Source organism: Rhincodon typus, chromosome 7 (assembly GCF_021869965.1).
Source record: "Rhincodon typus isolate 14 chromosome 7, sRhiTyp1.1, whole genome shotgun sequence".
Lineage (NCBI taxonomy): Eukaryota > Metazoa > Chordata > Chondrichthyes > Orectolobiformes > Rhincodontidae > Rhincodon > Rhincodon typus.
This window is the reverse complement of record NC_063338.1, coordinates 83,158,548-83,185,350: the sequence shown is the minus strand read 5'-3', so window position 1 is coordinate 83,185,350 and position 26,803 is coordinate 83,158,548. Positions and strand designations below refer to the sequence as shown.

The following is a 26,803-nucleotide window of genomic DNA, read 5'->3' as shown; positions in this document are numbered from 1 at the left end:
CTCTAGCTACTTTTTTTTACATTTTTTTTTCACTTGATTCAGGTTTTCCATGCCATGATGAACTTCAAACTGGTGTTCACTATATTATTAGTCCAGCCTGCTGGATTGCTAGTCAAAGAACGTGTCACCATGCCAACACGACCTGTTCCATTTCTCTGCATTATTAGATTCTAGTCACTCTAACACTCGTCCAGTCAAACGGTTCTCTCTCCTTCTCTAATTATGAATTTTTGTATGTCCCAGATGTTCAACACTCCACTATTTTAATGAAAATGTTTTCAGACATATTGGCTCTGGAACTTTCTCCCTGAACCTCTCCCCCTCCCCGTCTTGCTCTCATCCTTAAGGCACTCTGTATAATCTTTGACCAAGTCTATCCAAATGTCTCCTTTTGTGGCTCAATGTCAAGTATTTTTGATTGTATTCTGTAAAGTGTCTTGAGACATTTTTGTTTTATCAGTAGCACTTTTAAAAGTAGGAGTTGTGGAAGGCACAATTGAATGCTGATTGTTCACATTTTTTGTGTGTGCAATATACCTGCGTGAATTCTTTATCTGCACTGACTTTCTTCCTATTGTGTTTTTAAAATCGTTTTCTACTTTTTGGGGACATGTTAACAGTAGAGTAAATTTCTGTGACTTGATTCATTTGTCATCTCTTCCTTCTCTGCTTCACAACAGTGTATTAAATAGTCCATCACTCTTTAGTATTCAAATCAAACTTTATACACTTTTGTTAGAGTGAACCGCATTATTTGGATTTTAAAATTAAAGCCTTTTTTTTTGCTATGTTTTGTTCTGGAAACATAAACACAGCTTCTGAGTCCCTCCCTCATGCGGCTATAGTTTGAGCACAAATTGGTCTAGGTGTGATACACTGGCACTCAGTGGGTTAAAGCTGTCCAGCTTGGCTTGTTTGTATTTGCATGTTTTATTGTGATTTGTGGGTGGCTGGAAAGAAATGGAGCTTGAGTTTTTAGAAAAGAAAATCTGCCTCCTGATTCCTGTGAGCATTGGGCCATCATTCATTACGGTTTTACAAAGGGGCTTTTGTGTCAACTTCAGCAGCATTGTCAGACTTTCTATGCACTGGACAAATATGAGAGGCCTTTGCATGTTTAACCGACCTAAAGGACTCTTTTGTGTTTATCTTAAGATAAAAGCTTTGATGGTAATGAATTTTTTTTTGACTAGCTGTTTTATTAGAAAATACTTTTCAGGAGACTTCTGAATGGAAGAATACACTTTTTTTTTGTTTTACTTGATTCAGAAATTACCATGCACCTTTTGATGAATTAAATTTGATCTTTGGCCTGTTCTGCTTCAGCCAAATGTGGCTTGGGAGAGCATGTTCAAGCATCATGATTGTTCTGCGGAAAATTGGTTTCACTTGTAATTATGTGCAGTGGCTGCTTTGTGCTTTTGGAATGGGGCACCAGGGAGAAGGTAAATTCTTCAGGAGGAGTGGAAATGACATTTTTACAGAATTACCCAATGGCCCACATCACCAAAGCATGTAATTCCACACAACTGATCTGTGCTGGCTTTTACTCTTGTGAGCTATCGTTAGCTTCCCCTTAAATATTTCTCATGCTGGTGTTTCAGCTAGTCCTTGTGATTGCAAATTCTACAGTTATATCACTCTTTTATACCATGAGTGATCCATTGGGGATCATTTTACCAACCATCCTCATGTGCTACCTGTGCTAATGTTACTTGTATATAATTGAATCACGAAAAGATGTGTTAAAATCTCACTTTAAAAAGGAGTGCAGAAAGATAATGATTTGTAATTGAGACCATTTTTTCTTCATCTGAATTGCAGCAAATAATGTCTCTGAGGTTTTAGAGAGAATAATAAATGACTTAACATGCAAGTAGAGAAAGCACTTGATGAAGGGTCTAGGCCCGAAACGTCAGCCTCTCTGCTCCTATGATGCTGCTTGGCCTGCTGTGTTCATCCAGCCCTGCACCTTGTTGTCTCGGATTCTCCAGCATCTGCAGTTCCTACTATCTCTCACTTGGAAAAGCAGTTGTTTTGCTGGCCTTTATTACAAAATGGGTCATATATAACAGTAAAGAAGTCTACCTGCAATTGCATGGGGCTTTGTTGAGACCACACCTGGAGTACTAAGTATAGTTTTGGTCTCCTGAACGAAAGAAGGATGTATTTTGACTTTTTAAGAAAGTGCAAAAAAGTTCACTACTCTTATTCCTGGAGCGGAGGAGATTCTCGCTATGAGCAGGATTTGATTCGAGTAAACTATCCTGTCATCTCTAGAATTTAGATGATTGAAAGGTGAAACTATTGGAACATAGAATGTTGTTAAAGGGGCAGGACACTGTTTTATTGTTTCATGGGATGTGGATGTTGCTGGTGTGGACAGCATTTGTTTGATGCATCTTTCAAACTGAGTGGCTGTGAATAGAAACCTACAGCTGTGGAGTAGAAGTGGGCCATGCAGCTCTGAGACTACTCTGCCATTTACAAGATTATGGCTCATGTGATTGTAACCTCAGTTCTACAATCCTTCCTGTTCCTGATAATCTTTCTGCCTTTCACTGAAAAATAATCTATCTACCTCTGCTTTAGAAATTTTCAAGAACTCTGCTTCCACGAACTTTTCAGGAAGAGAATTCCAGAGAGTCAGAGCCCACTGAGAGAATTTTTTTATGCCTCCTCTCTGTTTCAGCTGATGACCCTCTTATTTTTAAACAGTGACCCCTTGTTCTAGTTTCTCCCATGAATGGAAACATCCTCTCTACACTCAGCCTCTGTCAAGACGTCTCAGACTCTTGTGTTTCAAATATGCTTGTATGGTAAACCTTTCCAGAGGGTAGTTAAGAGTAAAAAACATTGCTGTGAGGCTGGAATCACATGTAGGCTAAACCAGGTAAGAAACATTTATTTTTGTCCTTAAAGGATATGAGAGGATCAGACAGGTTCTTATGAATTGATGATAGATGCCATTGTCCCTGTTATTGGGACTAGCTTCATAATCCAGAATTATTCATGGAATTTAAATTCCACTACCTGCTGGGTAGCCTGGCCTTCTGGAATACTAGTCTAGTGTCATAATTACTTTGCCACCATCTCCTCCAGATCAATGCTAGAAAGATGCTTCCTTTGCCTCAGGGAATCTAGACCTGGGAGTCAAGGTCTTGGGATGAGGAGTTGGTCATTTGAGGAGTGAAATGAGAAATATAAACACTCAAGGTGTTGCGAACGTTGTAATTCTCTGCTGGAGTGAGCTGCGAATGCTCAGACACTGAATATATCAAGCCTGAGCGCAGTTATATTTTAGATGCTAAAGGAATTGAGGGATGAGGTGTAACCCAAGAAGTGTCACTGAGATAGGTGGTGGGCCATGATTCTATTGCATGTTGGAGCAGGCTCAAAGAGCTAAATAGTGCAGAGCTGCTTTTATTTCTTATGTTCTTACTGTGCTGTTGTTACTATTCAATAATTTCAGCTGAGAATTATTATTAGCGTTGGATCAACTCGGGCAATGGGGCTCTTGTGGCACAGTGATACTATCCCTCTCTCTAGGGCGAGGAGGCTTGCGTTCAAGTCCCATCTGCTTCAGGAGTGTGCTATAATATATCTCTTAATCTCTCAATGAGGGTCAGCACCCCTCCCCCCAAACATTTGAGTGAATTACTTTATTTGATGTCACTAGCCCATTTAAATTTGGGCCCAGAACCCTCTTAGTGCCACAGGCAATGCCCCCAGTCACTTCTGGCGCCGTTTGGGGAGATAAAATTAAGGATGAGAAAAAGTGCTCTGTATACGCAGACAGATTGTTTGTTTGTTTCTTCAGTGACAGTGCTGCTTTATAAAACGTGTTTTTGTTGTGCAGTGGGGGTAGCCAGATTAGTGCCCTCAGATTAAGCTTGGTTTCACAGGTTGGCGCAATATCGAGGGCCGAAGGGCCTGTACTGCGCTGTAATGTTCTAAGCAGTTTCTGTAGAGAGAGCAGTTGCACCATGGCATTTTCAACCTGGTGGAATTGCTGCCATTGGACTGATGACTGTAAGCAGTAGTCTCAATACCTGCCATTCCTTCACGACTGGAGCACATCAGTCTGGGGCTGAAGGGCACTGCCCATGTGTCCAACACCCATGATATTGCTCATCAAAATGTTCTGGCAGGCAGAATACAGGATTCAATATCCAGCCCAGAATCACAGTCACTCTGTAAAATCTAACCAATTGCAACCTGGCTTAAAGGCTACAGTTACTGTGCAATAGACATATTTGATTGATGTGATTTCTGTTTCAGTCAGGACATATGCAACTTTCTTTTAAAAGAAATATGTATTTTCTTTCTTGCGAATAACCTGGAATAATGTGCAGTAAGCAGCTTTTTAACAGGCGAAGGCAGAAAGCCTTGTGTACTCAGAACTGCTATTAGAGAAACTACAATCACTCCTGCAATATGAGATGGTCACCAGTTATGCTTCACAAGAAATTTAGAATTGACATTTACCCAGAGGGTCATTGAGAGCGCAGAGCTCATTATCATATGGAGTGGGTGACATGAACCCTTTAAGGGGAAGGTAGATACTTACTCGAGTGGCAAAGGATTATATCAATGGGCTGTATTGGAATGTCTGGAATGGGAGGAGGTTTATGGACCCAGGTTCGCAGCAGTGTGCCCACCAAGCTGTAGGTTGGTCACTCCAGATCTAATGGCTTGTTCTGTCCAAGTTTTTAAAATCTCTTCAGAATTTTCTTCATTAAGAATTTCATCTGTCTTGCGTGTCATAGAGATGTACAGCACAGAAGTAGACCCTTCAGTCCAAATCGTCCATGCCGACTTGATATCGTAAATTAACCTAGTCCCATTTTCCAGCATTTGGCCTGTATCCCTCAAAACCCTTCCTCTCATATATACCCATCCAGATGCTTTTTAAATGTTATAATTGTACCTGTCCCCAACACTTCCTCTGGCAGCTATTTCTATACACGAACCACCCTTTGTGTGGAAAAAGTTGCCCCTCGGGTCCCTTTTAAATCTTGCCCCTCTCACCTTAAATGTACACCCTCTAGTTTTGGACTCTCCCATCCTACGGAAAAGACCTTGGCTATTCACCTTATCCATGCCTCCCAATGATTTTATAAACTTCTATAAGATCACCTCTCAGCCTCTGACACTCTGGGGAAAATAGCCCCAGCGCTTGAGAAATCAATCTTGGATCTGTCAACTTTCACTCATTTGGATAGTACCTCATTTAATTTAATTTTAACGTAACACTTCAATATATTTCTTGAGTTTCTCATTCTCAATAATAACGCTGCCACCAATGTTTGCATTAAATTTGCAATGAGTCCCTTTCTTGAGATCCTAAACTTAACTCCTACCACTTTTTGAATATTGACCACCCGGTAAATGGATGGAATTTAATTTGTTTTTTCCTTTATTCATTCACGGGATGAGGGCGTCGCTGGCCAGGCCACATTCATTGCCCAACCCAGTTGCCCAGAGACCAGTTAAGAGTCAGTCACATTGCTGTGGATCTGGAGTCACATGTAGGCCAGATGACAGTTTCCTTCCCTAAAGGGCATTAGTAAACCAGATGGGTTTTTCCTGATAATCGACAATGGATTCATGGTCATCGTTAGATTCTTAATTCTTGATATTTTGCTGAATTCAAATTCCACCATCTGTTGTGGCGGGATTCCAGAGCATTATCTGGGTCTCTGGATTAACAGTCCAACGATAATACCAGTAGGCCATCGCCTCCCCCTGGTAAAATACGAATTGCTTGAATAGCTTGATAATTTCTACTCAAAGTGAATCTACTTTATAAACAAAGGCAAAATTCTCTGGATGCTGGAGAAAGCCCAGGCAGATGGGCAGAATCTGTGACAAGGGAAACTGAGTTGACATTTCAGGTTGACGGTTCAGATAAAAGATCGTTACCCACAATGAGTTAACCCTCTCTGTTCATCCGGATGCTGCCTGACTTTCTAAGCCTTTTCTGAACTTCCTGCTCATATCTAATTTAATCTTTCCTTCATGTATCATTTAATCTATGGAGTAATGGGGTGTAATCTCAAAATTAGACCTTTTAAGAGTGAGTTTGAGAAGTACTCATGGGAGCCTATGAACACTGGGTCAATTGAAATTCTCAAGCCAGAGGTTGGTGAATATTTGTGTTGGTTTAAGGTGTTTGAGTCATGTAAAGCAAATATAGCCAAATAAGGTCTAAGGTAGCAATCAGCCATGGTCATATTGAATGGTGCAGAACTGGTTTGAAGGACTGAATGGCCTCCTCCTGCTGCCATCTAAGGAGGAACCCATTACGTATGGCTTTTCAAACCCATTCTCTCCTTTCTGGCTTTAGTACAAATTGCTGGTCACTTTACTCCCCTGGATGTAAGGAGCGTAGGGGAAAATCACAGTTGTATTTTTGTTTTCTCTTGAATCTGGTGAAAAAGAAAGATGTCACCAAAGTTGGTTGACTTGCACTCATCATGACAAACGTATGAATATACAAGCTAGGAGCAAAAAGAGGCCCTATTGCACTATTCAATATGATCATGGCTAAACTGTTTACGCTCTGAGTTCCACATTCCCATCTGTTGGGTAAGGGCAGAAACCACCACAGCCTTAAAATTATTCAATGACTTGTTGCCTCCACCCCCTTCTGAGACAAGGAGTTTGAAAGTTGCACAACCCTCTGAGAGGAAAACAAATTCTCATTGCCACAGTCCTAAAAGGGAGATCTTTAATTTATGAAACATTGCCCCTAGCTCTGCACTCCCACACAGAGGGAGAACAACCTTTCCACATGTACCTTGTCAAGACTGTTCAGGATCTCATCAATCAAAGTCACCCCTCACTCAGCACAAGAATGCCATATTTCAAAGGGTGTTGATTGGTAGGCCAATCATCCCTGATTGGCCAAGTTGTTAACATGGAGGAAGCAATGTGGACCTGCCAAAAACCTCCACAAACTCCCGGGCTATTCAAAAAAAGGTGGACAGCTTGAACAAATAAATCTCTTTAGTCTGTAGAGAACGAGTCACTGCTTATGAATCTGAGCCCCTTCTAACACTACCAACTTGACTGATTTATCTTAATTTGGTCATTAGCATAATTTATTGGTGCATTCAGGCAACGTTGGCCTGCTTTAAAAAGAATTGCTGATTTTCATCCTTTTGAAAGGTCAGTAATATTTATTAATTTATTTATGGTTAATGAATCAAACCAGTTTCAATGTATGGTTTAAAACAAAGGTTCCTTTTGAAATTTGAAGCTATTTAAATCCAAGTTGCTGAACATTCTGCTTTGATATTTTCTTGTGTTCGTGTTCCCTTAGAAAAAAGCGAAAGGCCAGGAGCTTTTTGAGCAAATCATGTACCATCTCGACATCATTGAGAAAGACTATTTTGGCCTTAGGTTCATGGATTCTGCCCAAGTAGCGGTAAGATGCTTAAAGAATTTGTCTGTCTACGTTCATATATGGTGTTTGGTGAAATGAAAATGTTTGTTTAGCCAGCATTTTGTGACTTATATGTTCAGAAAGCTCAGATTTATTTTATTTTTATCCAGAAATAATCCAAAATCTCTCTTTGGATAATCACATTTTTGACATTACCTTTTATTGTATTATGTAGTATTGAATACGAGGGTTATATTCTTCCCATCTGGGGAAAGGTTGGATTTGGTTAACTATAGCTGTTTTTCTGGGCAGTTCTGCGGAGGCAGAAAGGGGAGTTCCGAGAGGAATTTTTGAAAGGAGTGTGTAGGGTCAGCTGCCCAACAAATTCTCTCAACATGGCAATCTTGGCAGGATGGGTCATCTTTGGGAACAATCATTGCCCCCCCACCATCAACAAACTGGCAGTTACCTAGAGGTGGCTTGCGGATGATATCGTGAGATTTTGCAGATCTTAACCCCTACCCGATCTCAACAGGAGCCAGTGGGCTTCAGCTGTAGTTGAAGGTCATGCAAGGGATTTCCCACCCACAGGGTGGGCTAGGCTGGGCATCTCTGTCGCCTGTGTATTTGTAAACATTGAAGCCATTTGAAAATGAAGCAAGGTGGATGTACCAACATGTTTGTCCTCCTACAGTGGCAATGCCTGCCTCTGCCAGCTGTCACTGCCCTACCAAAACTGTAGGCTCTGATTCTCGCCCATTTGTCTTAGAAGCAGTAATTGGACAGCACTTCCAGATCTGACTTCTAAATTGGTGGCCGAGGAAGGCCCCTCGGTTGTACACTGCTGTCGTTTGCAGGATCCAAAAATGGTACCACCCTTCATTTCTCCCTTTTATGAGGCCCCAAACAGCACAAAAGAAGTGAAAAATGACAAAAACCCACTTTCATCTAAATTCCTGCTGTTTCCTTTTAATGCATTTGAGCTTTAATAGATTTAACTGAATACTTAGATGCCAGGTTTTGGTGACATACTGCTTCTGTGTTCCTGATGCATGCAGGCCATTCAATACAATGTTGTGTTCTGCTGCTATAACATTGGCATCTACCCAACAATGTGGAAAATTGCCCAGGTTTGTTATGTACATAAATACCAGGATAAATCCAACTCAGCCAATTGCCACCCCATCAGTTTACTCTTGATCATCAATAATGTGATGGAAGGTTTTATCAGCAGTGCTATCCAGCAGCATCTGTTCAGCAATAACCTGCTCAGCGACATCCAGTTTGGGTTCTGCCAGGGCCACTCAGCTCCTGACCTCGTTACAACTTTGGTTCAAACATAGACAAAGAGATGAATTCCAGAGGTGTGATGAGAGTGACATCAAGGCTGCATTTGCCAAACTATGGCATCCGGGAACCCTAGCAAAACTGGAATCAATGGGTATCGGCAGCAACCACTCCGCTGGCAGAAGTGAAAGATGGTCGTGGTTGTTGGGAGTTCAGTCATCTCAGTTTCAGGACATCTCTGCAGGAGTTTCTCAGGGTAGTGTCCTCGGCCCAACCATCTTCAGCTGCTTCATCTATAATCTTCCCTCCACCATAAAGTCAGAAGTGGGGATGTTCGCCGATGATTGCACAATGTTCAGCACCATTTGTGATCCTCGGATACTGCAGCAGCCCATGTTCAAATACAACAATATCCAGGCTTGGGTTGACAAGTGGCAAGTAACATTGATGCCGCACAAATGCCAGGCTATGACCATCACCAGTAAGGGACCATCTTACCACTGCCCCTTGACATTGAATGGTGTTATCATCATCGAATCCCACACTATCAACATCCTCGGGGTTAGACATTGACCAGAAGCTTAATGCAGCAGTTACAAGAGGAGATCAGAGGCTGGGAATACTGTCATGAGCAACTCACCTTTGACCTCTTTTTCCTCCCCCTGACAAAAGCCTGTCCATCATCTACAAGGCACAAGTCAGGAGTGTGAGGGATTACTCCCCTCTTGCCTGGATGAGTACCGCTCTAACAAGACTCAAGAAGCTTGACGCCATCCAGGACAAAGCAGCGTTCTTGATTGGCACCACATCCACAAACATTCCCTCCTTCTACCTCTAATGCTCAGTAGCAGAAGTGAGTACCAGCTGCAAGATGCAGTGCAGAAATTCAACAAAGATCCTTAGATTGCACCTTCCAAACCCACAACCACTTCTACCTAGAAGGACAAGGACAACAGATACATGGGAACACCACCACCACCTACAAGTTCCCCTCCAAGCCACTCACCATCCTGACTTGGAAATATATTGCCATTCCTTCACTATCACCAGGTCAACATCCTGAAATTCCCTCCCCAAGATCATTGTGGGTCCACCTACACCAAATAGATTGCCGCAGTTAAAGAAGGCAGCTGACCACCACCTTCTCAAAGACAATTAGAGATAGGAAACAAATGCTGGTTAGCCAGCAACGCCCATGTCCCACAAGTGAATAAAAAAGAAAATGTGAAGCAAAATGCACCTGTTTTTCTCTCTGAAGGAATTGCAATTTTTCTATGTAAGCAATTTAACTTTCCACCCATTGTTGATGAGGCTATTTAGATATTGGGTCCACGTTTTGCTTGGATAATGCAGGGGGCTGTTTCATGTAAGAAAACTGAAAGCTGACGATTTGAGCTTTCAGTGGCTTTTCAAACAAAACGCAAATTGTTCCTTGGCTAAGAGCTTTTACATGTCCAGTGCTGGAATGCGGAGGAGCTGAAAGAAAACAGGCCTGTGATGAGTGGGTTGGGGGATAAGCAAAAGCAGTACAAGGCCAAATCTGGTTGTGGAACATCCTCTCCCCTTGGGCACAGATTTACAGTTCATAGTTTATAACCCCAAACCAGAATTCATTTCTAATTTGAAATGTTCACTTGACATTGTGTGGTTGGTGAGCATTACTTAAATCTGATTGATGGAGCTTTTGTGGACAAACTGATTTATATTTTGATCAGTTATTGAAACTGTTTTGGAACTGGATCTGTTTCCAAAGGTTGCGGATGTTTATTTCACTTTGAAATGCTGCATGCAGTGCTGCATTCCTTTAAATATAGCCACGTGATGTGAAAAGGTCAGGCAATGTTTCATTGCTATCTGAGGGTTTTACTAGGATCAACACGTTGACTGACTTTAGTTCTCAACAATGGTTTTTGTCCCTGAACAGCAGAACAGGGAGGCGGTAAAGGAAATGGATAATTTAGTAATGTGTATTGTTTTGCTGCTGTTCTTTCTTTCTTTCTTAATTCTCAAACCTTGAAGAAATAGTAACAAATTAATAGTTTTAGAGATAATCTACCAGATAGATCCTTGATGAATGACTGACCAACTTTTACAAACTACTTTAAGTTCCCTGCCTTGGTTAACATTATGTACAAAGTTCTTAAACACCATCCCTGCCAGGTGGAACAGTACCTGTTTCCGGGATTGGCTGTGAGCATGTTTTTTCCCATAATTAAGGGAGCATTCTGGCAGAGGGAATTATCCTGCTCTTGCAGAGCCCATCCCAATTCTCAGTTTCATCAACGGATTGGAAAGCTTCATATTCTGTGCCAATTTAGATCTGCTTCATGTCAAACTCGATTCCTTGCTTTTAAATGTCAAAATGCTGTCCTTGAGCAGACAGACAACTTGAGAAGCTGAAAGCAAAGCAGGCAAACCATCTTCCAGCTCCTGTCCCATCATCATCAGAAATGCAGAGCCACTTGCGAGGCAAAAGCAAACCATTGCGGGTGCTGGAAAGAGGCAATAAAAGCATAAAATGCTGGAAACACTCAGCAGGGCAGACAGCGCTTGTGTGGGAAGAGAGAGAAAAGCACTTGACCTTTTCAGGACAATCTCCTACCTCTCAACGTGAGAGCGCAGTGGTCTGAAGGGAGGGGATGTCTGTCACTTAATTGTCTGAAAGTGTTTTGATGTTACTGCTGTGCCACTGACTCTCATGCACTCTGTCAGAATTAAACAGACCTCCCCCAATCCCCCCACCCCCAGCGTGATCTATCTCCTTTCGTTCAATGCCTTAGTCAGTTACGATGTGCTCTTAACAGCTATATAAAACTGAGTAATTGTTTTCGGTATACTGTATGCTTACTTCATAATCTGAAAATATTGTTGTAGTGGAAATGCATTGAATTGTTTCACTGCTATGTTCATGAAGAAAAGTAAGATTCGTTTGGTACCAGGTTACTGGACAGCCCTTTATAATGGGAATGTAAGTCAGGATTGTTCACTGCTTTTACACAGTCTGCTAGCTCTTTTTGAACATAATTTATATCTGTCTGTATTTTATGTTGCAGCATTGGTTGGACAACACCAAGAGCATCAAGAAGCAAGTGAAAAGTAAGTTTTTTTTGCTTAAAGCTATTGCAAATGTTTCAGTCGCTTGAAGTATCATTTGAGAGCGAGGGAATCGAGAGCGAGGGAATCTCGTGCCAGGGACTCTAATGTTCTGTGGTGCGTCTAGGATGCTTCACGTGCGTCAGTGACCATGGGCGCTAGAATTATCTCCGATGTGTTCGGACCCGAAGCTAAGTGGTGGCTAAAGTCACTGTAAGACATGTGAGAAGGCTGGGTATTTTTGGGAGTGCATGGTGTTCAACTTGCAGCACAGAAGAGATCAATGGAATAGTGAGCAGGTGGTTGTACAACCATGTTGGAGGGGGCAGGACTGTGCCGGAATTCTTTGGGAATGTAGCACTCTTGAACCAGTTTTGAGTACCAGATATCCTTGGGGGAGGGACTGGGAGTGCAGTCTATAGCACGGCTGTGGCAGTGTGAGGCAAATGAATTTAAGAGCACAAGAAAGTGTGGAAATGGAACGGGGATTCATTATTAATGGTGTTGGAAAGTCATGTTTGCAATTATCAATGTGTGTCCCTGCCTGATGCCAGAGGTCACTGAGAGGACAAGAACGTTTTTAGAGGAGGGGCAAGGTAAAATGGCCAGAAGATCTGGTTCATGCAGGGATGGGAAAGCCTTAATGTTCAGTCAGACACTGAGCTGTCAGGGAGGACATTACTAACTTTAAGGTCCTGCTTTTTAATCCCTGTATTTAGTGCCTGTGTGCTGGTGTGTTAAGAAAGCACATGGCTGGAGAATTGGTGCAAAGCAAGGGGCATTTGGATCAATCTGGTGCCAGAGAGAGGGAAGAATGAGAGGTCACCTTATTTAAACCGTACAAGATGCTTTGGGACATGACTGGGTAGATGCAGAAAGGTTGTTTGCCTTGTGGAAAATTCTAAGAACAGATGGCAGGATCTCAGCATAAACGTCACATATGTAGGATAGAAATGAGGAGGAATTTCTTCTCTCTGAGGCTAGTGAATCTGTGAAAAGCTTTGCTGTTGAGGCTGGGTTGTTAAGCATATTCAAGATTGAGATAGGTATTTAATCAGGAAGGAAATCAAAGGTTATGACAAAAACGTATGAAAGTGGAATTGAGGATTATTTGATCAGCCATGAACTCATTGCATGGTAGAACAGACTTGATGGGCTGAATGGCCTTGTTCTTCTCCTGTGACTTCTGGTCAGTTCAAGGTGGACAAGTTATACCTTTGTGGAGCTGGGACTACATAGTATGGGGAGATAACAAGGTGTAGAACTGGATGAACACAGCAGGCCAAGCAGCATCAGAGGAGCAGGAAGGCTGACGTTTCGGGCCTAGACCCTTGGGGGAAGGTTTCAGACATGGGAACCAGGATGGAGTGTTGGAGATGTGAAACAAGGTTCACAGAGGACTTAGAGAGGCAGTGACGCTAAAGGATTGTTCAGAAACAAAAGGGACCAAGCAAAAGATAAATTTGTATTTGGAGGGTATTTACTAAAGTGAATGACGTGGTAAGTAGGGTTGGTGAAAAATAGGCACTAAGTCACTGTATTGAATGATCATTGTGTGTCAAAAAGTGAGACCAGACATCTCTGCAGGAACTCCTGAGGGATGCTGTAGACCAAACCATCTTCTGCTGCTTCATCAGTAAACTGGAAGAAAACTGTCAATAAGGATACACGAACACCAACCAGCCACCAAGAGACACAACCAGTTCTCACTGGTCTCAATGCACGCAGACAAAGAAGGACACAAATTCGACACATCCATAATAGCACTAGACAAGCAAAGACATGCCAGGAAGTTCCTGAAGGCCTGGCATTCCAACTGGAAATCCATCAACAAACACACTGAACTGGACCCCATATACAAACCACTGAAAAACAGAACCGGAAGTGATGCCAACCACGCCAGCAAACTGAGGCATATAAATAACAAGCAGAACAGGACGCCAACGCTTCACCGGAGGTGCACTGACGATGTTACCTAACAAGGTGATGAAACATCTGCAATCAAACGCTTGGCGAGCAAGTCTATAACTCAATGCTTATGTATGCATTTCACATTGGCTCACACACATTTTAAGTCATCTTGAATGTAGCATTGTGTATGAACCAGGGCAAAGGAACAGTGTAAACAAACCTAATAATTTGGGAATTGAGCCAGAAGGAACTTGAATGACAAATTTCCAATTCATTTGAATTTATGCATCAAATTTTTTGAAAAAGTGAATGCAATTTGATGGCCCTTCCCAAATGACCAAATTAACCAAGAACCCTTGTGACCAGTTTTGAAGGTGGGGCTTGCATCTGATTAGGTGATGTTGAACCAGCAAATATGATTGCGGAAAAAGGCAAGTAAGTATTTTTTGTTGTGACTCGCATTTTAAATTCCGCAATGTTTGATGCTGCTTCAGCTGGTTCTGCAGGAGTTGTACAAAGGAAACTCAGAGACTTAGAGTGTGCAGAAAGGAATAGGTTGGTGAATGTTAATACTCCTATTCTGCTCTCCATTATGATGATTAGAGTGAATGGTTGCATTTTCTCCCATTTGAAATAGCGTCTACGAAGTTGGATTATTTTTTTTGTGGTTTATATGCAGAGTTGTTTATTTTTAGCATTCCCCTTGCAGTTGGTCCACCGTACTGCCTTCATTTGCGGGTGAAGTTTTACTCCTCTGAACCAAATAATCTTCGTGAAGAGTTAACAAGGTAAGGTGGGGCTTTGTTTTTGTGGCTTTTCCTTCGGTGGTTGTATCTGATTTAAAGGACTTTTGGTATGACATGGCAGCAGTTGGCAAATATTTCTATAAAAAACTTCTTTGCTTCTCTTCCACTTTGTAGAGGACATAGACTCTGTCGGTTGAGTTACAAGTTGTTAAGTGGTCATTACTCCTGTCGTACCCAGTGTTCTGAAAGCATTGGAGTAGAACAGTCATCGCTGCCAAGGCAAACTCACTCAGATTCCTACTTTGCTAATAGCTGGCTACTGATTGGCAATAGAAACCCTTGTATCCAACTTCTCCCCCTTTTTCCAACCTTTGCTAAAAGCAGCAAGCCTCCTGGTCAACCTGCCTTAGGCTGACCATGAGCACAAAGCAGGGACAGTCAGGTTGGAGACTTGAATGGTTTGTCTGCTTCAACCAATTAGAGGCTGAGAGTCTTCTGATCCCTCGTGAGATCTATTTCAATTCTGGCTGACTCTTGTTGTATACTGACTGGTAACAGGAATATTGTCTAAAAAAGTTTGTCGTAGGAACCGGGACAGTGCACAATGTTGCAACATCTATTGCCTATTTGCAGAACTGCCTTCAGAAAATTATGGGAATGATAATTGGTTCCTTTAAGTTCTAGCAGGGTCATTGCCAGAGGGAGATGTGTGTTCAATCTGGAAGTGGCAATTCCCCCACAGTGTGTATGCAAGTGTGTTCAGTGCTAGCTACAGTTCAGTGCCTCTTAAAAAGTACACAAGCTGGAAGCTGTTAGCTTGCCAAGGCTCAGCACAGAACAAACATAAATCTCCATGTAATAACAAAACTTGGGAGAGATAATGAAATGGTAACATTCTTGGTATTCACCATATTTTATTCCCCAGTAAATATCAGTCCCTGACAATGTGATGCAAAAACAAAGCTGTTGGAAAAGCTCAGCAGGTCTGGCAGCATCTGTGGAGGAGAAAACAGAGTTAACATTTCGGGTCCGGTGATGCTTCATTCACCAGTGGGAAAGATTTCCAAGGACAAAGAAAGTGCCTGTAATGCTCTTTTTGGCTGCTTTGCTACATGTGATGTGCAAGATGGCTCTGACACACTCTCACCAAGAAGCTATTGGGTTTAGTCCCCTTTTCACTGGAGCCGAATTAATTGAGCAGCAGTAGTAGAATGGATTTCACTTGGCCTCTGTTCTTCTGGGATTGAGATGGGCCTGGGTGAGAATGCAGGGCATAATCATCCAGGAATCTTGCCTTGATTACTGTTCACTGGCAGGTCAGCACACGTATGTGTCCAGTCCAGATGAGAATTGGGCTCGGCTGTGCAGCTGTAGATGATAGGACTTTGTGCTTTGTTCTAAAGTAGTGAAGGAAGGAGGGAGAGGCTGACATTAATTGCTCATGGATCTGTATCCCAGCACAAGCCAATGTCTTCAGGTGAAGTGAGGACAGTATTGCGGGGTGGGAGTAGAGGGGGCAAGGTGGAGGGGGGGAATTGATATGTTGGAAGAGTAAATATGCCTGATTGCAGCACTCATCCAAGTGGGTGGAGGTGATTTCAAATTGTTGCAGCTGCCTTTTAACAACGCAGTTTGTTTTTAGTTAGATGCAGTTTGAACCCCCTGACTGTTTTCTACTGACTCTCTGATCATATTTGTTTACCTGTATACATCTGCTATTATAGCTGTAATGAAACACAGTCTGAATAGTCTGCTTTTAGTCCTTGAGGAATTAGGCCATGAAATGGATTGATTGACCGTGGTGACCTGGCCGGTTTTGGATTGCTAGTTTCCATGACCTTTCTGTCTGCTTCTGTGCCCCACGTGACATCAAGACTGTCACACGCTGACCTTTGATAAAGCTGCCTTCAGTCATGTGACCAAACCACCATGACATCGATTTGAAGCAGTAAAGGACTTGTTGTGTTTGAACGTGTTTCTGGGATTTTCTTTTCCTCTCTGATTGTCAGAGAGCAAATCTGTTTGTAGTTTCTCATTTTGTGGGGTCACTTTTTTTTCTTTTATCGTAGGTTGCATTTAGAATTGTTCCCTAAACACTTGGCATGGGTTAAGCATGCTGCTTGTCAGTTTGTCTTGCATTTGTAGTCTGTGCAGAAGGAGGCCCTTGAGCCCATTCTCTCCATGGTAGTTCTTTAAAAGAATAATCCAACTAGGCACCTGGTCCTTGTAGGCCTACAGTTCTCTCACTACATGCATTTATCTATTTTCCTTTTTGGGATTTAGTATTGGATCTGATTCCTCCATCCTCAGGCAGAAGTGCCATTCCAATCATAACTGCTGCGTTTTATAAGGTGAAAAAATGACCTTCCAGTGGGTTTGGTTTAAGTTTTGACTCTGTCTCCTTGTCAATCTACAGGTACTTATTTGTACTACAATTGAAGCAGGACATCCTGAGTGGCAAGTAAGTGTTGTTTATTATTTGAGCCATAAAAGTCTACAGCACAGAAAAAAAAACATTTAGCCCATCCTTCCTGTGCCAGTCAAAAACAAGCATCTAACCATTACTTTGTACCGAGGATGTTTGAAACTACAAGGACTGCATTGTCTGTTTTAATACATATTTAATGTTATTAGCTTATAACAGACCCACTCTCCTCAACTTCTCCTCATAAGATAGTCCCTCCATACATGGTATCAGCTGAGTGAACCTACTGTGGACTGCCGCCGATGCCAGTATATCTCCCCTTAGATAAGGGGCCCAAAGCTGTTCACAATATTCCAGTGCCTTGGAAAATATTAGCAAAACCTTTCTACTTTTATACTGCTTTCCCTTTCGAGGTATTCTGTTTGCCTTCCCTTTATACTTGCTGAGCTTGGATGTTAGCATTTTGTAATTCATGGACAAGGACTTCCAAATCCCGCGGTCCCGTAGCTTCCTGCAGTACTTAAATAATATTTGGCTCCTCCTCTTTCTGCCGAAGTGCATAATCTCACATTTCCTCACATTACATTCCATCTGCCAAATCTTTGCCCACTTGCTTAACCTGTTTATATCCCTCTTTGTGTCATGCTCACCACTTGCCAACTCGCCTACCTTTGTGTCATCCACAAACTTTGAGAGAGTACGTTCACCTTCCACATCCAAGTCATTGATATATATTGTAAATAATCATGGCCCTGGCATGATTCCTGTTAATATGCAAGTAGGAAAAATGTTTTTAAACTTGAAAAGGTTCAGAAAAGATTTACGATGATGTCGCCAGGGTTGGCTTGAGCTATGGGGAGAGGCTGAATAGCTTGGTGCTATTTTTCCTGGAGTGTCAGAGGAAGTGGTGGAGGCTGGTACAATTACAACATTTTAAAAAGCATCTGGATGTGTATCAATAGGAAGGGTTTGGAGGGATATGGGCCAAATGCTAGCAAATGGGACTGGATTAATTTAGGATATCTGGTTGGTATGGATGAATTAGACCAAAGGGTCTATTTCCAAACTGTACACCACTATGACTCTCTAAGAAGCAATAAGACTTTTGAAACTCATGCACAAGAACACCTAGGTGCCTCTGTACTTTGGAATTCTGCAGTTGTTCTCTGTTTAAGTGATATTCTCCATTTTTTAATTCTTCCTGTCAAAGTGACCTATTTCATATTGAACTGTTGCATTTCTTATGGTGCAGGTGCTGTTGGGTTGGGAGATCTAGATTTTTAGTGCAGGAATGAAGACAGAATTGGGATTTCTCTTGTAATATTTAAGAGGGTAATGACATTGTTGTTCTCATCTGGGAGCTTCTGGAAGATGTGATTTGTTCAGGAAGAATAAAAAAGTGGAATATATTTAAATGGAGAGAATGCAGAGTGCCGTGGTACAATGGATATTCTTGTATGTGAAACACAAAACATCAGTATTTAGGTGCAGCAAGTAATGGGAAGGCAAATGGGATATTCACCCTTTTATTAGGTAGCTTAAGAGTATAGATGCTCAGAGGATTTTCCCTCGGGAGCTTCACAAGCTAGAAGTCAAATTTAAAAATAAAAGGTTGTAATTTAAGATGGTGAGGAGAAATGTCTTCTCTACGAATATTGTAAGTGTTTGGAATTTGCTTCCGCAGAGAACAGTGAATACTGAATCAATGTATGTATTCAGGACTGAATTAGACACGTGTTAGATTAACAAAGGTGTGACTTAGGGATTATGGAGAACAGACAGGAGAGTGGAGCCATGGTCCTATTGAATGGTGGAGCGGGCTTGAGGGATTCTGCTGTTGGAAGACAAATACACTGGTACCATTCATTCCTCCAAATACTGCTTAAATACTTGAAAGAAAAGTGGTTCAGCATTTAAGACATTCATGCTGAGAATTAGTACCATGATATATAACCAAAAACAGAGTAAAGTATACTTCAAAACCTGAACCAGTGTGTTTCAACAACTTCATTTCAAGTTTTTCATGCGTGAATCCCCTTAGCTTATCCATGCAATCTGTTCACTTTGAAGTAAAGGAACTTTTTACAGGTTAACTTGACCTTCTGTGCAGGAAAATGGTTAACTTTTCACTTGCTGCCTTTCTTGAAACCAAACAATGATTGGAATCGCATTTGGATGGTGAACCGTGGGCACAGAATCAAATCAAATCAAATCACATCATCCTCTGGCATTGCCACTTAGTGTCTTGAGTAGAACTTAATTTTGCATTTATTATTGAAAAATAAACTCGTTTCTTTTTCACCTATCCAGGTTAGAATGCCCTTTTGACACATCAGTCCAGCTGTCAGCCTATGCCATTCAGGGTGAGCTATTATATCTTCTGATTATTTTGCTTTTGCATTAGGGTTAAAATGCCACATGTGTATTTTCAAGTGAAGCTTAGACTGGATTGAACCTTATTTTGCTGCCTTGACTCTGCCCTGATGATACCCAATGGTAAGATGATCCTCAGAAAGACTCTGGGGATGATGTCTGACGAGCACAACATCTGGAGTGTTTTGCCTTTCACTTCAAAAGCAGGAAATGGCGAACATGGTGTCTTATGATGACTGATGGGGCAACAAGCTGGTATCTTGTTCTCAAGCTTCTGATGGCTATAACTTTCTCATGTTATATGGATTGAGAGATTTCTTGCAGTACCTTCTAAACATACCCATCTGCTCCAGAGGTGGATCATTTGGAGCAGAAATCGGTCATGTGCTGACTTGCCTCCAAAGCTTTATAACCAAGGTCGGGGGGTCCATGAGATGACGGAGTGAACAATTGTAGCCGCGTGTTTTTCTAGCAGTACCCAGGAATTATTTGAAAGCTTTCGAATTACTGGGATTTCTCTGTACAGTGAAGTTTGTCAAAAAACATTGAACTGACCTTGATCTATCTTGCTTTTTTAAAAAATAAATCATTTTTGTGGTATTACTGTCAAGACCTTAATCAAAAATCCTCAGACAGCACCTTCCAAACCCTCGACCACTTCCATCTAGAAGGACAAGGACAGCAAATATGTGGGAACACGCGCACCAGCAAGTTCCTCTCCAAGCCACTCCCCTTCCTGACTTGGAAATATATTACGGTTCCTTCACTGTCGCTAGGTCAAAATCCTGGAATTCCCTCCCTTGTGGCATTGTGGGTCAACCCACAGCAGCTGAACTGCAGCGGTTCAAGAAGGCAGCTCACCACCAAATTCTCAAGGGCAACTAGGGACGAGCAATAAATCCTGGCTAAGCAAGCAACATCTAAGTCCCACAAATGAATTAAAAAAAACCCTCTGATTAATGACTGTTTAATGTTCCTCCAAAGTTGTCCTTGGGAAGTTGCTGGTAGCCTGCTACCTTAAACAGCTGGCCAAGGTGCTTCACAGTTTTGCCAGGTAGGGAATTGTTGGACTTTGACCTACCAGCAATCATAGACTATAGAATCCCTACAGTATGGAAACAGGCCCTTCGGCCCAACAAGTCCACACTGACCCTCAGAGCATCCCACCCAATGAAGCTTGAATCAGCTTGATGAACAGGCCTCCATGTCTTAAGTTTACTTGGGTGTCACTAAGGCCACTGGACAAGCTAGTGACATATTGCCAGTGTCCACTCTATGCTCACTTGGCTTTTTCCTTACCCTTCCTGGTAATCTGACTTTGGAGTGTCATTGTCAGTTCTTCAGATCAAATAGCAAGTGTGTTTCTTATGGATGGGGTAGATAATTGAGAAAGATTGAGGTAGGGATACTCTGTCGTTCAAGACCTTCTTTTGATCACTTAAATCTATCTCCTTTTTTCCTGGTTTATTTGATTATAGCTGAAGTGGGTGATTGCGATCCCTCGGAGCATGGCCCAGACTTTGTGTCAGAGTTCAGATTTGTGCCAAATCAGACTGAAGAAATGGAACTCGCCATCTTTGAGAAATGGAAAGAATGCAGGTCGAATATCTCCTTCTTTTCCTGGGTGAAGAGGGGTGTGTAGGGTTTTTAGGCTAAATGGCCTTTTCTGTGCTTACAGGCTTGTTGTAACTCCAAATGGGTGCCTTGCAGTGCTTTGAATTAAGAATGCTTTACACCACTTGGTATAATTGTGGGCAGGGACACTTTACAAGAAATTGTCTCTCTTTGCAGGGGTCAATCACCATCTCAAGCAGAAACAAACTATCTCAATAAAGCCAAATGGCTGGAGATGTACGGAGTGGACATGCACAAGGTCAAAGTAAGTGAGTTCTGAAGAAAAAAGTCACTGGGCCCAAAACCTTAACTCTGCTTTCTCTCCACAGATGCTTTCAGAGTTTCTCTCTGATTTTATTAGGTCAAAGTAAGGACTGGATGAATTTGGAAAGTTGAATGATGCTGTTGTCATGGATTTATTCTCTGCTTCTCAGAGTTTAAACTAGATTGGATTTGAATGAGATCCAAACAGTGCTTGAGATATGAAAAGGGTCAGGCAGCATCTGTGAAAAGAGAAATCAAGTTCAGGGATTGGTTTTACTGTACTGATGCGGGGCAGATAAGGGAGTGAGTATGAGCGGTTATCTCTAGGACTGGGTGGGTACCCCAGTGAACAGATTGGGGGAGGCTCTTTTGACCTGTTTATTAGAACATAGAACATAGAACATTACAGCGCAGTACAGGCCCTTCGGCCCTCGATGTTGCGCCGACCTGTGAAACCAATCTGAAGCCCATCTAACCTAAACTATTCCATTATCATCCATATGTTTATCCAATGACCATTTAAATGCCCTTAAAGTTGGCGAGTCTACTATTTTTGCAGGCAGGGCATTCCATGCCCTTACTACTCTCTGAGTAAAGAACCTACCTCTGACATCTGTCTTATATCTATCACCCCTCAATTTAAAGCTATGTCCCCTCGTGCTAGCCATCACCATCCGAGGAAAAAGGCTCCCACTCTCCACCCTATCTAATCCTCTGATCATCTTGTATGTCTCTATCAAGTCACCTCTTAACCTTCTCTCTAACGAAAACAGCCTCAAAACCCTCAGCCTTTCCTCATAAGACCTTCCCTCCATACCAGGCAACATCCTGGTAAATCTCCTCTGCACCCTTTCCAATGCTTCCACATCCTTCCTATAATGCGGTGACCAGAACTGTACGCAATACTCCAAGTGCGACCGCACCAGAGTTTTGTACAGGTGCAACATGACCTCATGGCTCCGAAACTCAATCCCTCTACCAATAAAACCTAACATACTGTATGCCTTCTTAACAACGCTATCAACCTGGGTGGCAACTTTCAGTGATCTATGCATCTGTCTGCACCCCTCCCACCTCCTTGGGATTGCTATGAGGTAACAGCAGCCCCCAAGCCAGCCTGTCTGTTAACTGCCCTGCCCTGCCCTGAGTGTAACTTGAGTGTAACTGAGCTGTAATATCGGGGAACGGGTCTGACTCCCAAGTCCCTCTTTTGAGGTGAAAATCCAGCTCATGGTTCTAGGTCAGCAACCTTCTCGACATAACTGTATTCTAGAATTTTCTGTTTACATTTCAGACTTCCAGAAACTGCAGTTTTTTTGTATTAACTAAATGGAATTGTTTCTGGAAGGGTTTTTTTGCCGTTTCAAATAAAAGAGAAATGAAATTTTATGCTCATCAAGGTAAGAGCTGTAGAATGGAATGTTTCCTCCTAATTTGGGCAAATGCAATTCATTGAGATACATTTCATGTTGGTTTAAATAGCTATAAAGGAGGTCACAGAAACATGCCTTTTAGACTAAAACTAATCATTGAATGCAAGCTTTCCTACACCTGGATTGTTCTTCCACTTTAAAAATGCTCCATTAATTCAAATTATTGTCCTAATTGTACGTTTCTGCTCTAATTCAATAATTCTTCGTCCACATTTTGCTGTCACTCAGTTTCTATCACCTCTTGCCTTCAGCCTTCATGTTTCTAAGTGGTGATGTCCCCGTTTCACTCCCTCACTCCTTGATGTGCATTCTGAAATCCAACCACCCCTACATAAGGAAAATAACAAAAAAGTTTCCTGCCTTTGCTTTAATTCCCTCACACTTGGCTGTTTCTTGCTCAGCTCTAACAATGCAGGGATGTTCCTGGAATTTTCAGCTCTAGCTAGTCAGTCGCTTTCCTCCTGCTGCATCATCCAGATCACGGCTGTTTGTGTCGGAGATCAGCCAGTGTTTACCTGCAAGGGGTCATTGCAACTGAGCTTGGTCCTGCCTCCACCCACAAATGTGTGCTTTTGCAGCAAGGGTCCCACAGTGGTTTTTGGAAATGGGCCCAACTTTCCCTGTTCTGCTGCAATTCCGAGCAGAGCAAATAAAACGTCACAGTCAAAACTGCACACGCTGGGAATCTGAAATAAAAAAGCAGAAAATGCTGGAGAAGCTCAGCCGGTTTGTGGAGAGAGAGTAACATTCAAGTGCGATATGACTCTTCAGAAACGTTAACTTTGTTTGTCTCCAGAGGTGCTGAGTTTCTCCCAGCATTTTCTGTTTTTATTATTATTAGTCAAGATTGAGTTTCCACATTCCTGAAGTTTAAGCCAAGTTTAATTTTGGGTGGAGATTGAGTTAGGATGTTTTCTAATCAACCTTTTCAGAGATGTTGTTCCATTTTTGATTACACTTTTTGCACATAGACAGACTTCCATTTCTTTGTTTGTAATTTTGAATCCTGTTTGCTCAATTAGGGAAGAGATGAAAATGAATACAGCCTGGGCCTGACCCCGACAGGAGTCCTGGTATTTGAAGGTGAAACAAAGATTGGACTCTTTTTCTGGTGAGTTCGACCTTCCGTCTATAATGCACCTAAACTGAAGATTGCTGCAGAACCAGGGGTCACATTCAAGGATGTGGGTTAGGCTATTTAGCACTGAGATCAGGCGAAATTTCAAAAGCCAGAGAGTGGTGAGCCTGTGGAATTCTCTGGCACAGAAAGCAGTCAATGCCAAAATATTGTATGTTTTCAAAAAGGAAATGTGTTCCTTAGGGCTAAAGGAATCAAAGAGTATGGAGCTAAAGTGAAAACAAGGTATCGAGTTGGATGATCAACCATGATTATATTGAAAGGCAGAGTAGGCTCGAAGGACCGAATGGCCTACTCTTGCTCCCGTTTTGTACGTTTCCGTGAGGATATGGGCCTACTTTTATGAAGAAGGCAGTTGTCAGGTCAAGGAATACCATTGCTTTGAAGGTCACCTGTTAGTATTTATTTTTTATTTACAGTTTATTCACAGCATATGGATATTTATTACTCATCCCTAATAACTCCCCTCTGTGTAAAGGGTTAACCGTATTGCTGTGGGTCTGGAGTCACGTGTAGGGCCAAACCAGATAAAGATGGCAGTTTTCTTGCCCAAAAGGCATTAGTGAACCAGATGGGTGTTTGCAACTGACAATGGATTCATAATCGTCATGAGACTCTTAATCCCAGATTTTTATTGAATTCAAATTCCACCATGGCAGGATTCAAACCCAGATCCTCCAATCGTAACCTAGTCTCTTGATTAACAGTCTAGTGATAATACCACTAAGCCTTTGCCAGAATTAATTTCTGGAGTTGAAGCCAGCAACATTGCGCAGCTTGGAGATTGAACCATGACCATGGTATTATTAGCGCCATGCTGTAACTACCTGAGCTAACTAGCCATCACATATAATTGGCTTTCCAATAAGGCAGCCATTTGGTTGGAGTGTTGCAATGCAATTGAGACCTTCAACTGTATATGCTGCAGTGATTGGGCTGATGTTTTAAACATACGTGTCAGTTCTATGTGGTGTATGTTGGCTCAGTCAGTACTATATTTGAGAAAGATCACGGCTCCAGAGATTGCTGTAGAAGCAATAAGTAAGTGACAAAAATAGATACGTGAGAAAAGTTACAAACTGTTGTGCTTGAATCTGAAGGGGGAGACATCCTGCTGCTTAAATTATTTTGGTGTTGTATGTGGTTCATATTTTATTCTCCTTATTTTCAGGCCAAAGATCATCAAACTGGAATTTAAGAAAAGCAAGCTAACTCTTGTAGTAGTGGAAGATGATGAGCAGGTAAGGCAGAGTTTTAGTGTTGATTTTCTCTATCAGGCCAGGACTAGCTTGCAGCACATTGTGTAGATTAGAGGTGGTGGTCTGGGCAGGACTTTCCTTCAGGATATTAGACTCAAGTGAGATAAGAACCTGAGACCAACAGTTACTTGGCTGTGCTCCCCCCCACTCCGGTTTAGCCAATAAATCAGAGGGTTGGTTTGATGGCAAATGGGTTCTTGGACGTTGCAATAGACCATAGGACAATAAGCCCATTAAGTCTGCTCCACTATCACGTTGGAGATTACACCTGATCTTCTGCAGAGATTACCTGGTGTTATGGTGTGGATTAGAGGATGAGCCTGTTGTCAACCTCCTCTCCTATTGAACACCTTGGTCCATGACATCTTTCCAACACCCATCACACAGTGGCAGATCCTGATTTATTTATTCATATTCATACCTGTACTTTATCATTAGCTTCACTTTGCCTTGGACTGCATGTGTTGTCTGTGGGGTTTCCTTTAAACTTGAAGTGGTCCAGTGTGAATTGGGATATTCATCTTTTCTGGTCTAAGTAGAAGAGTCGTATTGAGTAAACAATATGAAGATTATTGTAACTGTGGCTCACACCTGAACAAGTGGGACTTGAACCCAGATCTTCAGGCTCCGAGGCAGGGACATTACCACTGCGCTGCAAGAGCCCCTGATCACGTCCCCATTCATTAATCCAACAGAATAGCCGATTGTTTAGAAATATACACAACTGCATAACTCTTCAACTATAGCAACTATATTGGGGCCGGATACATTTTTAGGAACTGCCAAAGCTGGAAGAATTTGTGTTCCCCTATACGAATGCAGCCCTTTAATTGCTTTTGCACCTTCAACTTTCACTTGCATTCTAATTGTTGCTGCTCCTCAAGTCCAAACCATTAATACTTGCACCTGAATACAGTTGACACACTTCCATTTGAATCTCTAAATGTGTGAGGCATAGTGTCTGCCTGAGTTATGCCGTCAGCGGAAAATCTACATTCTTCTGCATCCTTTCGAAGAATCGTTTAATTCTCTCTGTCTCTCTTTTACTTTTTCTTTGTTCTTTCTTTCTTACTTTCTCTTCCTCTTTTTCTCTTTCTTTCTCTCTCTGATTCTGTCTCTCTTTGTGTGTGTGTGTGTGTGTGTCTGTGTGTCTGTGTGTCTCTCTCTCGTTGTGCCTCTCGCTGTCTGTGTCTCTCCCTGACCCTCGCTCTCTCCCTGTCGCGCGCTCGCTCGCTCGCTCTCTCTTCCCCTGTCGCGCGCTCGCTCTCCCTCCCCCTGTCGCGCGCTCGCTCTCTCTCTCTCTCTCTGGCTGTCGCGCGCTCGCTCTCTCTCTCTCTCTGGCTGTCGCGCGCTCGCTCTCTCTCTCTCTGGCTGTCGCGCGCTCGCTCTCACTCTCTCTGGCTGTCTCTCTCTCTCTGTCCGTCGCGCGCTCGCTCTCTCTCTCTCTGCCTGTCGCGCGCTCGCTCTCTCTCTCTCTCTGTCTGTCTCGCTCGCTCTCTCTCTCCCTGTCGCGCGCTCGCTCTCTCTCTCCCTGTCGCGCGCTCGCTCTCTCTCTCTCTCCCTGTCGCGCGCTCGCTCTCTCTCTCCCTGTCGCGTGTTCGCTCTCTCTCTCTCTGTCTGTTGCGCGCTCGCTCTTTCTCTCTCTCTCTGTCTGTCTCGCGCTCGCTCTCTGTCTGTCTCGCGCTCGCTCTCTCTCTCTCTGTCTTGCGCTCGCTCTCTCTCTCTGTCTTTCGCGCGCGCGCTCTCTCCCTCTGTCGCGCTCTCTCCCTCTGTCGCGCTCTCTCCCTCTGTCGCGCTCTCTCCCTCTGTCGCGCTCTCTCCCTCTGTCGCGCTCTCTCCCTCTGTCGCGCTCTCTCCCTCTGTCGCGCTC

The 26,803-nt window shown here is 42.6% G+C and overlaps 1 protein-coding gene across 1 annotated transcript in view; it reads left to right on the top strand.

Annotated features, from left to right (window-relative positions):
* The window catches only part of epb41l5 (erythrocyte membrane protein band 4.1 like 5), a 144,783-nt gene that overhangs the window by 53,404 nt on the left and 64,576 nt on the right, over nt 1-26,803 (top strand). The window contains exons 2-10 of the mRNA XM_048598603.1: nt 7,328-7,432; nt 11,731-11,773; nt 14,391-14,469; nt 16,844-16,888; nt 19,163-19,215; nt 20,704-20,824; nt 21,017-21,104; nt 23,559-23,647; nt 24,846-24,915. Coding sequence (XP_048454560.1) covers nt 7,328-7,432; nt 11,731-11,773; nt 14,391-14,469; nt 16,844-16,888; nt 19,163-19,215; nt 20,704-20,824; nt 21,017-21,104; nt 23,559-23,647; nt 24,846-24,915 — 693 coding nt within the window. The remainder of the gene's footprint in view (nt 1-7,327; nt 7,433-11,730; nt 11,774-14,390; nt 14,470-16,843; nt 16,889-19,162; nt 19,216-20,703; nt 20,825-21,016; nt 21,105-23,558; nt 23,648-24,845; nt 24,916-26,803) is intronic.